The 15,317-nt window shown below is 41.1% G+C and overlaps 1 protein-coding gene across 3 annotated transcripts in view; it reads right to left on the bottom strand.

Annotated features, from left to right (window-relative positions):
* Positions 1 to 1,490: 1,490 nt before the first annotated feature.
* Rbl1 (RB transcriptional corepressor like 1) overlaps positions 1,491 to 15,317 on the bottom strand; it is a 58,004-nt gene continuing 44,177 nt past the window's right edge. For 2 of the 3 annotated variants that reach the window (XM_036186109.1, XM_036186110.1), the window contains exons 20-22: positions 11,067 to 11,215; positions 7,321 to 7,485; positions 1,491 to 3,298 (exon numbers count right to left, since the gene is read on the bottom strand). In XM_036186109.1, coding sequence (XP_036042002.1) covers positions 3,128 to 3,298; positions 7,321 to 7,485; positions 11,067 to 11,215 — 485 coding nt within the window. In that variant the 3' untranslated portion in view covers positions 1,491 to 3,127. The remainder of the gene's footprint in view (positions 3,299 to 7,320; positions 7,486 to 11,066; positions 11,216 to 15,317) is intronic. The other variant, XR_004944806.1, reaches the window with a different exon arrangement.

Below are 15,317 nucleotides of genomic sequence, written 5' to 3'. Positions count from 1 at the left end.
CTTTTTAAAAATACTAATTCCCCCTTTAAAAACTTCCAATCGACTCACCAATCTGCTGACAATGAGGATTCAAATGACAGTGTGGCAGCAGCCCAAGGGGCTCCAGAGAAAGTCACAACCCACCAAGAGAGGAAAGAAGCCGAGCTAGCTGTATGCACGGGGGAACATGAAAAAGCAGCTAACTCCTTGGCTTTTGGAGCCCAAAGCCTCTGGAGTTTGCTGCAGATAGGCTGTAACAGAAACTTAGCCAGCATGATAGGGTTGTGGCCAATGCAGGGTGGAGACTCCAGACACGATTAGCTCCAACCTGAGTCAGTGGCTGCAGGCAAGCAGCTTTTTCGTGAATTCATGCCCCACAAGTTGGATGCCAGAAGTTACACAAATCCTGAATGGTCTTATAATAAAAACCCAGAGCCAGATATCAGGGTGAAAGCTGAAAGATCAGAGAAGCAGAGCAAGCCACAGCCACCACCTCTTAACCAACTCCTCAGCCTGAAAGAGACTGAGTTCCTGTCTCTTCCTGCCTTACATTCCTTTCTCTGCCCAGCCATATCACTTCCTGTCTCACTCAACCTTCCTAGTACAGGGATTAAAGGTGTGTGATCCCAAGTGCTGGAATTAAAGGTGTGTACACTACTCCCCAACTTTTATGTTTAATTTAGTGGCTTGTTCTGTCCTCTGATCTTCAGGCAAATTTTATTAGTTCAAAATATCACCACAAGACAACTTGTTTTTTTTTTCTGCTTTATTGATTCTTTGTGGGATTTCACATCATGCATCATCCCATGCCACTCATCTCCCCTCCACCCACTACATCTGTCCTCTGCCGTTGCAACCCTCCCCTGCAAAATTTAAAAGAAAAACCAAAACCAAACCAAACCAACAAAAACAAAAACAAAAAAAACCAAAAAAATTTATAAAAAAAAAATGTTTAACTGGGTTTATGGTTTCAGAGGGTGAAAGTCTATGATGTCTAATAGAGTGAAGGCATGAGGGTGGGAACAGCTGAGGCCTATATCTCAAACCGCAAGCAAGAAGCAGAGAACAGACTGGGAATGCCACAAATCTTTTGAAACCTCAAAGCCCTCCCCCAGTGACATATCTCTTCCAACAAGGCCACACCCCCTAATCCTTCCTAAAGGGTTCCACCAACTAGAGACCAACTATTGAGGCATATGAGCCTGTGGGAGGTATCTCATTCAAAGCATCACCATGAGTATGTGTGTGCATACATACATGCATATAGTTGCCCTTCGAGACTAGAAGACGGTATTGGGTCCCTTGGAACTGGAGTTATAGGCTGTTGTAAGATGCCCAGTGTGGGTGCTGGGAACCAAACTCTGGTATTTTGCAAGAGCAGCCAGTGCTCCTGACAGCTGAGACATCTCTCCAACTCCAATACATGAATTTTAGATGGCTGCACATCAACCTCTAATAATATAGTAAAAAGTTCAGTGGTTTCTAAAATTTTAATTTTTATTATACTGTTTTATGTACATTAATACAAAGTCCTGAAAATTGGTAAAAACATGTCTTAAGTTTTATAACATAGTTATTGAATAAATTCACATTTATATTTTGTACATTAATAATGGAAGTGATACAGTAGTTATAGCTACATAGAAATATGTACAAGGATTCAAGACAGACTATTATTTGGCTTATTTCAACATGTGTAGATACTACACAAAACACAAGAATACAATTTTCAGCAAAATAAAACATAACCCAAATCTTTTTAAAATTTAAAAATAAAATTTCAGTTACCATTCATCATTAATTGGCAGTCAAATCTTGGAATAATTCAAATTAGCTAATTTTGGATAAGTTAAACACTATGCTGAGCTAGACTGCCAGGTCAACACTGTATATTTAAAAAAAATAAGTTTGTAGCTAAAATATTTATATGGATACATCATCTAGATATTAATTAAAAATGGCTTATTCACATCCTTTCAGATTCTAGAAACACACAAGAAAAGGTGAACACTAAAGACCTGATTCTTTAGAAGGCTATACCTCCAGTGTGGAAAGACCTTCAAGGGGATCCAGGAGTTAAACCCCAGTGGAAAACTCACAAGAAACCATAATTATCGGGACAAAGAGTAATATAAGACAGAAAGAAAAAGTGGCTCTTGATCTAGAACATTCCGACTCTCAGGCATGAAGTAATTTGAATGTGAAAGCTTCAAATATTTCCAGGAATGAAAGCTGTCTTTTTCAGTCAGGCTTTTGCTATATAGCCCAAGTTACTGGGGAACTTGCTACTAGCCAGGCTGGCCTGACATTCCCAGCAATTCTCCTGTGTTGCTGGAATTATAGGCATGTCCCACTGTGCCCAACAAGAATGGATGATCTTACCATAATGCTACATTACTAATGAAATTTAATTTCTCATTTATCTGAATTTTATTCTACTAGATTAAGAAACAGTTTCTTATTTTGAAAACTACATAACCGAATACAATCACATATAATAATTAAGGTAATATCATGAAAATCAAAACCATCTAGTAGTTTTAAAAATGGAGCAAATGTCCCTTTCATTGGGTTGTAACATCAGACTAAGAGGGCCCAGGACTAGAAAACAGGGATTGGGGCAGTGCAGGGCTCAGGGACCGAGCTGCTTGTACTTATGAGGGGAAGAAGACAAGGGCACAGATATCTAGCATGGTGGTGACACCTGATGTGCTACTACAGCGGACCCAAGGCAGGCTGGTGCATCACCGAATCCACATATTGTGGAAGCTAACCTGACTTTCAACATGAGCAGACAGTACAAGCAACTCAAAGAAGACTCACTGACCTCATATGAAAAAGTACAGGAGACATTTGATCATTTTGAAAAGACAGCTAAAAAATAGTTTCTCCTTAATTCATCCTAAAAAGTAACCCAAAGAACAAAAATTTTTAAAAATATTAATATTTATAAAGGCACTTAAAATATTTTTTTTCTAATCTAACTGAAAATACATGTCTGTCAGATACATTTTGAATAAAAGTTTTTAAAAAGCAACTTACTTTTGGTGCAAGTTTTTGTATAACCCAGTGACAGAGTGTGAAGGATGGAGGCCCCAACTTTCTTTAGAACACCACCAAAGTGCTTCGGTCAGAAAAAGGAGTGCTGTTAGTGATTTGCTCTTTCACTGACAACGTCTTGAAGGCGTTTAAGTAAAACATCATCGTTCTCTTGGCAGAGACGTTTGGCAGGTGATTCTGCATCTCCACTGATGGCTATTACACGCTTCTTGGTTTTCTGCTCACCTTGTCTTATCATGTTGTTGATATCTTTTAAACTCTACAAAAACAAGAGGGCATGTGTAAAAGACAGGAAAAAGAGAAATTGTAAGTAACGAACTAAGCTAACTAAGCCTTTCTCCTTTCTATCTTCTGCCCTAATCTAAGCACTAGTGTAAAGATTATCTTTTGAATCTAAATCAACCTAAAGAGGTGGTTTCTTGAGTGGTTTTAAAAGAAGATGTACTTTTTAACAGTAGTTCTCAAAATGTAACCTGCAGACAGAAATAGCAGAGGCACGGAGCAGCTGATGTTAGAAATGCAAATCCACAAGCCTTACCAAGCACTTTCTGAGTCAGATGTTTTGAGGTAGGTCTAGCAGTCCATGGTGTGTGTGTGTGTGTGTGTGTGTGTGTGTGTGTGTGTGTGCGCGCGCGTGTGTGCAGGGCACACTATTACCATGGCATACGTACAAAGGTCAGAGAACAACTTTGGGAAGTAAGTTCTTCCCTTCCTTGTGAGTTTCTGAGACAGAATTCAGACATCAGGACTGTGCAGCAAGTGCTTTCCTCACTGAACTTGCTGACCAGCTGCATCCCAAGCTTATGTTTGTTTTTAAAACTTGTCATTCATTCATTCATTCTTTATTTAATGTGTATGAATGTTTTGTCTGCATATATGCATGGATACCATGTGCACTCCTGGTGCCCACAGAGGCCAGAAGAGAGGTCAGATCCCCCAAGACTGGCATTAGAAATGGTTGTGAGCCACCATGTGGGTGCTGGGAATTGAACCTAGGTCCTCTGAAAGAGCAGAGTAACATATACATACACACACACACACACACACACACACATACACACATACATACATACAGCATTGTATATCATATATAAGATACAATGTAGTATAACATAAATACAGTGTATGTACTATATAATATAGTATATGGTATGCATACTTTATAATATATAGTATATAGTAATTATATATTCATATAAATATAAAATACACATACTGCATAGATATTTAAATTGTTTGTGTGTTTGTCTCTGTTGTGGGCGGGGGTAGGTACATGTCACAGCATACAGGTGGACATCAAAGGACAATCTGCAGGAGTCATCTCTTCTTCTATCACATAGGTCCCAGAGATGTAACTCGGGTCATCAGGCTTGGTGGGAAGGGCATTAACCTTCTGAGCCAACATATTGGTTTTTTCTTTTCTCTGAGACAGGGTCTTATTATATAGCCCAGGCTGGCCTTGAACTACTACAAGTCTGTCTGCTTCTGACTGATGCACCACTATGTTTGACTTCACATGGTAATGCTTTAAAACTTAAACTTGCTTACTGGTTGTCTGTGAATCTTGATAATGTAAAGACTCAGATTTAGCTGGTGTGTGTGTGTGGGGGGGGGGGTCTGTGAGTCATCCTAGGTGATGCTGGTATCATAGGTACATGAGAAGTGGTTCCTGAAACTTCATCCCAGGTGTCTAGAGTGAATGTTATACCTGGACCTGCCTGCTAGCTCTTTGTGATTCCACAAGTCTGCAGGACAATACTAGTTTCAGCAAGTTCCCTGGGTGATTCTGACTCTGGCTTTTGAATCACTGCCTTGGATCCCAGACCGTCTAATATCTTCTAAACACCATATGGGGAATAAATCATGGAGGAGGAAACACAAGTCTCATCTTGGTCAATTTTCTTTGACAAGTACTGTAAGTGTGGAGTTAAGGAGCTTGTTATTGCACTGATACAATTTGTCCAAATAATATTTATGGCTTTTGGAAACTTAAGATGCTGCTGTGAAGTCTCAGATATACTGAAAAAGCTTATGTCTGACATGCTTCCATCAGTGCACAGGGTGAAGATGGAGCTAGTTTCTCCATAAAAGTAGACATAAGGATCTGGCTTTTTGGAGCCCACTCCCTGTGGTGGGATACCTTGCTCAGCCTTGATACAATGGGGAGGGGCTAGGCTCTCCTTCAACTTGGTATGCCAGACTCTGTTGACTACCATGGGAGGCCTTACCCTCTCTGAGGAGTGGATGGGGGTAGAATGGGAGGGAGGTGAGGAGCGGGAGAAGGGGAGGGAGGGGGAACTGGGGTTGGTATGTAAAATGAAAAAGATTTTAATAAATATATATATATGTAGACATAAGAGGAGGCCCCTGTTTTATAACTTTTCACTAACCTAGCTGTCACCTATCTAATGCACTTAACTTTCAAAGCCATTCTTTAAAATTAACATTCTCATATAAGCATGGGATTAGAATCTTCAGAAGTTTGAGGGCAGCTTGTACAATCCATTGAGACATTTCTCAAAACAAAGCGAAACAAAAAACACTAAACAGGGGCTATATATAGAGAGAGATGGTTCAGTGGTTAACAGCACTAGGTGCGCTTCCAGAGGCTCAGGTTTAATTGCCAGCATCCACATGGCAGCTAACAACTGTCCAAAACTCCAGTTCCAAGAGATCTGATACCATCTTCTAGCCTCCAAGAGCACCATGCACGTAAGTGATGCATTGATATACATGCAGTCAAAACATTCACGTAAAATAATAAAGTAAAAATTAACAAACAAAAAACATCTTAAAAAAAAAAAGGTGGTGGTAGTGGACACCTTTAATCCCAGCATTTGGGAGGCAGAGGCAGGCAGATCTATGAGTTCAAGGCCAGTCTGGTTTATAGAGTGAGTTCCAGGGCTACACATAGAGAAACCTTGTTTCAAAAAACAAAACAAAACAAAAACAGACATCCTAATATTCCCTGAAATGCTACATGGGTAGCAATGGATTAAGTTGTATCAACTAGCAGGGCAGTGGTCACACACACCTTTAATCACAGCCCTGAGAAAGCAGAGGCAGGTGGATCTCTATGAGTTCGAGGCCAACCTGGTCTACAGGGCAAGTTCCAGGACAGGCAGGGCTACACAGAGAAAACCAGTTTTAAAATGTCAACAAACAACAAGAAAACAAAATAACTGTATCAATTGAATGTAAGCTCTCTTTTCCACTTCTCTTTTTGTGGTAGTAGGATCAAACTCAGGGACTGGTTAATGCTTGGAACATCTGCAGAACTAAACATATTGCTTTTTTGGGAAGACAGTATGTTACTATGTAGTCCAGGCTGGACTTGAATCACAATCTTCCTGCCTCAGCATTGTTAGAATGCATATCAGATTGCTGCTCAGGCCACAATAACTGCATCAGGCCCTCCTGTCCTATACATATTGACAGGCACCCTATTGATAGCATACTCTGTGAATCTCCAGCAACAGGCTTAAAGGTGCCTGAGATTTTTTCTTGAGATGTTGAATGTGCAGGCTTGGAGGATACGTCAAAGGGGTATTGGTGGCCATGTATCCTGCTTGCCATCCACTTCCCTGCCCTGTACTAGAGAAGCAGGGAGCCTGGCTCTCTAGAGTTCTTTAAGAAGCCCCTCTCCTGCCTGGTGGGCTTGAACTCTCCTTAGAGTTCCCACACACTGTTTTGTTGGTCCATGTTGTAATTCGTGTTGGTCCATGTTATCTTTCAAATAAACTCCTTCCCTCTAACAACAGGTCTAAGCACTCCTCTTTAGCCCCACTTCTGAGACTGTTCAAACAACTCAAGAACTGAGTGCTGGGACTACAGGTATGTACCACCATGCCTAGCTTCGTAGTAGTGTTTCTGGTCAAACAAAGCATACCACAGTTAATAGCTAATATTTTATTAGCGGTAATTTTGTAACAAAAAGATTAATGAATGCTGCCTGATAAACTGATGTCTACTTTTTTTTTTTAATTATTTATTTTTACTTCATGCCCATTGGTGTTTTGCCTGCATGTATGTCTGTGTGAGGGTGTCGGATCCTTAGGAACTGGAGTTACAGACAGTTGTGAGCTGCCATGTGGATGCTGGGAATTGAACCCAGGTCCTCTGGAAGAGCAGCCAGTGCTCTTAACCTCTGAGCCATCCCTGCAGCCCCCTGAAGTCTAGTTTTAAGAGGGAAGTTACTTGAAATCAAACTTTTTCATAGTTACTTGAAAATCCAATACTGAACAAGTGTTCACATGAGGTGTTCTAAAGCAAAGGCCTTACCTTAGAAGGGCTGCCACTGAACTTGTACAACAGAGCAGTCTTAGGGGTAAGGCCTGATCCATTTTTGTGTGGTGAAACATAAATGGAATGCTGCTGGGAAATGCGTCGTGGGGAGCCCGGCTGCTGCTTAATATGTGGAAAAGGTGAGAGAGGTGGAGCATCCATCTAAAATAATCCAGAAATCATATTTTAAGACAAAAGGAAAAAAACATTTTTTTGTCCTTATGGCAATTATTTGTTAAAAGATATTTACATTTTAAGAACTTATTTAAGGCTGAAAAAGACAAAAAGAAGTTATTACTCATTGTTTTCATCAATGATTAATAGGTAAACTAAAACTTAACTTCTTGGATCACCCGAGAAATCCTGTAACTAGATTTGAAGATTTTGGGTAAGCTGGGCACACTGGCATGTTTGTAACACCAGTACTCATGAGCTGAGGCTAGCCTGGGCTATCTTTCCAAAACAACAACAACAAAACAAAAAACTGTAACAAATCACCAGGAATGTTAAGCTGGGAACATGTGGAATCCTGTGTTCATACTATGAAGGTAAGAACAGGGTTTGGGGCTCGTTCAATTCCAAGTATCATAATACAAACAAACCAGCCCCTCTACCACTACAGAAACAAAAACAAACCATAACCAACTGATAAAGATGAACATAAAGAAAAGAAATTTCTAAGTGATGCCCAAGAAATCATGAACAGGCTGAATGAAATGACAAATGCAATCCCGGATGTGAGCACTGGACTCCATGAAGAGGAGCACTGAAGAAAGCCCCAGCTGAGATGAAGACGGAACGAAAACTGATATTTCAATCAGGACACTCAGAAAAAATCTGACAAGTAGAACAGACCAAGTAGACACTAGAATATCAGGTTTCAAAGACAAAGCAGAGGTTAGACCATGCAAGCAAAGAATATAAAAACATTTTTAAAAATGCAGGAAAAGGGCTGGGCCAGATCTCTGTGAGTTTGAGGTCTGCCTGGTCTACAGAGCGAAATCCAGGACAGGCTCCAAAACTATACAGAGAAACCCTGCCTCAAAAACAAACAAACAAACACACACACACACACACACACACACACACACACACACACACACACACAGAGGAAAGGTGTAACAGGGTTCCAGACGTGAGCATAACTGACTCCATGATGAAAGTACCATTCAGGCTGGAAAGCTTGGCACACACACAGCACCATCTGCCGAAACTAAAACAAAGGCCAAATCTATCAAAATCCAAAGTTCTGGGAAACTCTCTAAATTTACTAATCTTGCTTTCTGGCTTCTGTAGTTCTGCTTTTGGCTAGTGTTCTTGTTAACTGACATATGTCAACCCAGGGCATGATTTTGTGGTTCAATCTCACCCTGGGAAAGGCTTGAGATCCCAAACACCCAGTTTAGTTGCTGGCCGGCTAGCAAAGACTTTCTATTGTCTTAAACGCACGTCCAAGCAGTCTTCTCTGGTGAATACCTCACAACAAAAGGATTTATTCAGGAACTATGGTAAACCATGAAAAAAACCAAATCTTTGAATACAGACACAGTTGAAGGAAGAGAATCTAGGGCAATGGCACAGACCAGATATGAAGATGAGAAAACTTCCCCAAACTAAGAAGATGTAAGAAGCATACAGAAGCCCAAATAGACAAGACCAGAAAAGAAACTCCCCAAGGCATATCACAAACACAGAACAAAAATAAAATAAAATAAAATAAAATAAAATGAAAGTATTGAAAGCTGAGAGAGAAAAAATACAAGTTACATATATATATAAATCTATCAGAATAATAGCTGATTTCTCAATGGAAACTTTAAAAGCCAGAAGAGCCTAGAGAAATGCACTCAAAAATTCTAAAAAGCCCACAACCCAAATTACTGTACCCACCAAAACTATCTGCCATGGTTGAAGAAGAAACCAAAAAGATTTATGTTCTGGGGCTGAAGAGATAGCTCAGTGGTTAAGAGCACTGATGGATCTTCCAGAAGACCCAGGTTCAATTCCCAGCACCTACATGACAGTTCACAGATGTCTATAACTCCAAGATCTGACACCCTCACACAGACATACATGCAGACAAAACACCAAAGCACACTAAATAAATAAATAAGTAAGTAAGTAAATAAATGAACGATTTTTGTTCACCAAAACAATCCTAAGGCGAACACTGGAAGCAATACTTTGCACTACAAAGAGGAAGAAGCATAGCCAAGAGACTCTAGAAAGAAAACAAGGTTGTCATTAATAAAATACAAAGCATAACTAAGAATACAAACAGAAAAAACAGACAAACAATAAAACAACTGCAATGAACACATAACTCGAAACAAAAACTTAAGAACATTAATGGACTAAATGGACTAAACTCTCCAATTAAAAGATTTAGACCAGCTGAATGCAATAAGAAATAAAATCCAGTCTGGGCTGTGGTTACACATACCTTTAATCCAACACTTGGGAGACAGAGGCAGGTGGATCTCTGTTCTGTGAGTTGGAAGCCAGCCTGGTCTACATAGAATTCCAGAACAGAACAGCTAGAGCTACATAGTGAGTCCTAATCTCAAACACACACACACACACACACACACACACACACACACACACACACACAAAAAAAAAAAAAAAAAAAAAAAAAAAAAGGAAAGAAACAAAATCCTACTTCTTGGGTCTGCTAGTTATCCAATACTAAGTGATCAGTCCTGATCCATACATACAAATGCCACAGCAAATGAACTCAGCAGGTTATATTTATATTTTTAAACACACACACACACACACACACACACACACACACACACACACACACACACACACACACACGGAACCCAGGTCCTTGCCCAGACCCCCTGCCTTAGAGCCTCCGACCTTGGGCCTAGCCCTAGTTGCTTAAAAAAACCCCACCAGATGTCTCCACATGGAAAGAAAAAAACCTAATTAAAAGTTACAACTATGGGCTGGGGATTTAGCTCAGTGGTAGAGAACTTGCCTAGCAAGAGCAAGGCCCTGGGTTCGATCCTCAGCTCAAAAAAAAAAAAAAAAAAAAAAAAAAAGTTACAACTAGTAGGCTCACAATAAAGTAGAATACAATAACCACAGCACCTTTCCTGCAGCTGCAACTGACCAATTAAGCCAAGGACAGGCACCTCCTACTTGGAGGTGCACCAATCCTGAGTCTGTTCCTATGTAGCCCATAGACCCTCAGCCCCTCTTGCTTTACCCCCATAAATACCCTGCCCCATTGCTACTCGGGGTCCCTCTTGCTCCACTGCTGTGAGAGACGGATAGAGAGTCCCCAGTTAACTCACACTAAAAGACTCTTTGCTTTTGCATCAGGTTTGGTCTCTTGATGGTCTTTGGGGGTCTGGACTCTGGGCATAAAAATATATGTGTTATAATAACAAAAAAAAAAGGCCATCCATTTGAGAGGGAGTGTGGGGGAGGGGGACGACTTTGGAGGGACTGAAAGTATAAGGGAGAAATTACATAAATATATTTAAACTAAAAATTTAAAATTTTTTGAAAAAAGTAGCAAGACTTAAAACATACTGTATGGGGGCTGGAGAGATGGCTTAGCAGTTAAGAGCACTGACAGCTCTTCCAGAGGACCTGGGTTCAATTCCCAGCACCTACATGGTAGCTCACAACTGTCTGTAACCCCAAGGTCTGACAGGTTCACAGATGTCCATGCAGGCAAAACACCAATGCAAATAAAATAAATAAATTATTTTAAAAAAACTTACTATATGGTCCTGATTGGACAAGTCATACTTCAATGCAAATGACTTCACTCTTCCTACATAGATTGTATTGTAGAATTTGATAAGATCACCCCTTTCCTCTTTCACTGGTTCACTGCAACAGTTGGGCGTCTTTGTGGCATCTTCTATGTCTGTTAAGAAGAATTCTTCATTGTGATAGGTATTCTTTAATATTACATTAGTGACTTGGATTACATTCCTTCTAACAAAATTAAAAGAAAATACAAATCCTTATAAAAAGCAATTATTATTTTTAGAAAAATCTTTCTGCGCACTTTACAAATCAAACCGGGAGTGTAGTGGTCCATGCCTGTAATCCCAGCAATTAGAAGGCTGAGGTAGGGGGATCAAGAGTCCAAGCCACCCTGAGATATACTATGAGACTTTGTTAAAACAAATAATCCAATCAGAATCTAGAAAAATGGAATTGTGTAGACTGAATGTGGTGCTCTTCTCTCTAGTGACTGTTGAGAAAACACATTTCACAAGGGCAGTTTTTGAGCTCACTGTCACCTCTGGCCTTTATAAAAGGGGAACCAGCTCTGATTAGGTCTTAAGCAACTCTACAAATGAGAGGCAGTGAAAAACCCCGAACTTGGGAGTACGGAAGGCCTACAGATGCTCACACTGGTTGTCTGGAGAGGGTGGAGTGACTCTAAAAGGCAAGGCATGTAGTCACAGGCTAGGAAAGCAGCATAATGAGCCAGATATGATGGCACACATCTCTGATGGCAGCACATAGAGGTCCAGGCCAGCTAAGGCTGCATAGGGAGACCATGGCTCAAAAAATAAAAGAAAATCAAGATGAAGTGTTTGGCTGGGTGGTGGCGACGCATGCCTCTAATCCCAGCACTAGAGAGGCAGAGGCAGGGGGATCTCTGTGAGTTTGAGGCCAGCCTGGGCTATAGAGTGAGTTTCAAGGAAGGCTCCAAAGCTACACAGAGAAACCCTGTCTCAAAAAAAAAAAAAAATTGTTTATCTTTTTGCAAATGCAAGGCAAGCAAGTAGTAGAGTTTTATTGTTTGTTGAGACAGTCTTCTGTAGTAGAAGGTAACCTCAAACTTGCAGCCATCTCCCTGCCCCAGCCTCCAGAGTGTTGGAAATTAGGCATGAGCCACCAAACTGGCCAGCACATTCTAGAACTCTTGTTTTCTCTTGTAAACAGGAACTCTCAAGTCTGCCTATAGTGTTTTCCTGTTTGTTTCCTATTTGTTGGTGTCACTCAGAAATAGATTGTGACTTCAGGCAGAGCTTCAGTCTACTCACTGTTTAGGGAAAAGTATATAAACTTCAGCTTACTTGTATAAGAATGACCTGTTTTCCCCTATTCCCCCCACCCCCCTGAGACAGGACTTCTCTGTTTAACAGCCCTGGCTGTCCTCAAACCAGCTCTGTAGAGCAGACTGGCCTAGAGCTCACAGAGATCCACCAGCCTCTGCTTCCTGAGTGCTGGGAGTAAAAGTGTGTGCCATCATGCCTGGCCTGTTTCTTTACAGGAGTAAAGAACACATTGCCAAGTTAAAAGAAATTCAGCATGTCAAAAATGAGTTATTTTCAACAGGGCTGAAGCATGCCTTTGCCTTAGGAAAATTAGAAAACTAAAACAATTCAGGGCTATGTAACCCCGGGAAAACTCCAAAAGGGTCTCAGACATAGTTTGGATGTCATCTCCCACAGCAAAGTGCTGGGAATTAAAGTCAGGGCCTGAACATTCTGGCAAGGTGCTCTTCTGACCTCCATGGGCACCTGTATACATATATAAATTTCAAAAAAAAATTTAAATCAAATAGACAAGGGCTAGAGAGGTAGCTCAATGGTTAAAAGTACTTTTTGCTCTTGCAGAGGACCTGGATTTAGTTCCCAGCACCCACATGGTGGCTCACAGTCCATCCAGTTCCAGGGAATCTGATGCCTTCTTCTGGCCTCCAATGGTACTACATGCAAGTGGTGCACATATGTGTGGCATCTATATATATTTAAAAAATTAAAAACAAAACAAAGCCCCGCAAGGTCACGGTCCTTAAAATAGAATACAATACACAAACTGCCTACTTGGCTCTGCAGTTGGAGATGCTGCTTTTGCCATGTGGTACTCTGCACAACTTCAGACTCTTGCAGAATCTCCCCCATCAACAAGAAGGCCTTTACCAGAAATGGTCCTTCAACCTTGAGCTCTTCAACTTTTAGAAGTGAAAGATATAAGTTTCTGTTTTTTCTTAACTATACAGTCTCAGGTATCTTGTTATAGTAACAGAAAATAAACTCAGAAACTTGGTAATAGCTGTTGTAGGTCAATCTCATCACATGAATCAACTGTAATTATTTAACATTTTCATTAAGTTATAAATTTCAGTTTTTTTATTTTTATTTTTTATTTTATTTGTGTTTTAATTTTACACATCAGCCATAGGTTCCCCTGTCCTCCCCCCTCCTGCCCCCACTCCCACCTTCCCCCCAGCCCCTCCCCTCCATTCCCATCTCCTCCAGGGCCAAGACTCTCCTGGGGATTCAATTCAACCTGGTGGATTCAGTACAGGCAGGTCCAGTCCCCTCCTTCCAGGCTGAGCAAAGTGTCCCTGTGTAAGCCCAAGGTTCCAAACAGCCAGCTCATGCACTAAGGACAGGTCCTGGTCCCACAGCCTGGGTGCCTCCCAAACAGTTCAAGCTATTCAATTGTCTCACTTATCCAGAGGGCCTGATCCAGCTGGGGGCTCCACAGCCTTTGGTTCATAATTCATGTGCTTCCATTCGTTTGGCTATTTGTCCCTGTGCCTCTCCAATCTTGGTCTCAACAATTCACGCTCTTACAGTCCCTCCTCTTTCTCAAAATATGAATACTTTAACATGGATCTTTGGTTTGAAATTTTTCTCAGGCTTTAAAGTGCAAGTGGAAAAGAAGGTGGCAAACCATCCCATGGTCATGAGTAGACACACAGTTCTACATCCCCAGATGACATATGAACACTGGAGGAAAGAACGTAAGGGGAGCAGTACTATGTCTCATGGGGACTGTTTGGGACACGTGTTAAAGAGATCTATGTCCAGCTTCTTAAGGGACTCTCAACAACTGCATCTGGTGCCTTTGTACAGTCATTAGTCTTCAGATTGAGAAGACTCAGGCTGTGATCCTTGCCACTTAAAGATGAAGAAGGCAGGGGCCAGCCGAGACGACTGCTGGACAGTAAACAACCACGTGTGTGATCTGCCAGAACATTTCGCAATCTTGACCACTAAGCCATCTCTCCAGTCCCTGTGCATGCTTTTTCAAAAGTAATTTTTGGGGTACAGCTGTAGCTCAGTTGATGGAGTGCTTGTCTAGCATACTCCAAGTCCTGGGTTCAGTTCTTAGCACCCCATAAACTGCATGGTGCTACAAACATTTAATCACAGTACTCAGGAGATGGAAGAGTCAAAATTGTAAGGCCATCCTCTGACACACAAGGAGATCAGCCTGGGCTAGAAATCTTGTCTCAAAAAACAAAAGCAAACAAACTCCACAGAACAGGCAAAGAATCCAGGGGCCTTTGATGTTCCACATGGTTTATCCTTTTATATATTTCACATTGCCTCGGGAATAATATGTTTAAGTAAAAAGAAGTAAATAAGGTCTCCAAATCCTGAAATAGTCCAATTCTGAAAGATTTGACTATTTTACATCCGATTCCCAGCTGGTGGCATCATTTTGGGAGGCAGTGGAAATTTTAGGAGATAGGACCTAGTTAAAGGAAGAAAGTCCCTGGAGGTGGGCCTTTATAGTTATATTCAGATTCCTTCCTGCTGTTCCCCACCATGATGATTGCCTCCTGACAGCCCAGAAATAATGAAGTCAGTTGGCTAGGGAACAATAACTCTGAACCAACCTTGTCTTCTTTTCTTCTTCCCTTCTTTTACATGGTTTCTCTCAGGTGTGTTGCTGCCACAAAAACTTAGCACAACGGGACTGCTGACTGAGTTCTTCAACGTTCAATCCCAGTACACCTACTTCTATTACTCTTCCTGCTGCTGAGATACAATACTCTGAAAGCACGTAAGGAGAACGGCTTTGTTTGGGCAAATGGTCAAGGGTACAGCTCATCATGACAGGAAGTCAAGGTAGCAGGTCACGCTGCATCCACAGTCAGATGCAGAGAATGATGGATGTGCACACTCAGCGAGCTTCCTCATGTTATGCAGTCTAGGATCTAAGCTCAGGGATGGGTGCTGCTGCTCTTCTTTGCCCACCATAATCAACCT

This window comes from Onychomys torridus, chromosome 4 (assembly GCF_903995425.1).
Source record: "Onychomys torridus chromosome 4, mOncTor1.1, whole genome shotgun sequence".
Taxonomy (NCBI): domain Eukaryota; kingdom Metazoa; phylum Chordata; class Mammalia; order Rodentia; family Cricetidae; genus Onychomys; species Onychomys torridus.
Note: the sequence above shows the minus strand (reverse complement) of the source record. Positions and strands in the feature narration are given on the sequence as shown.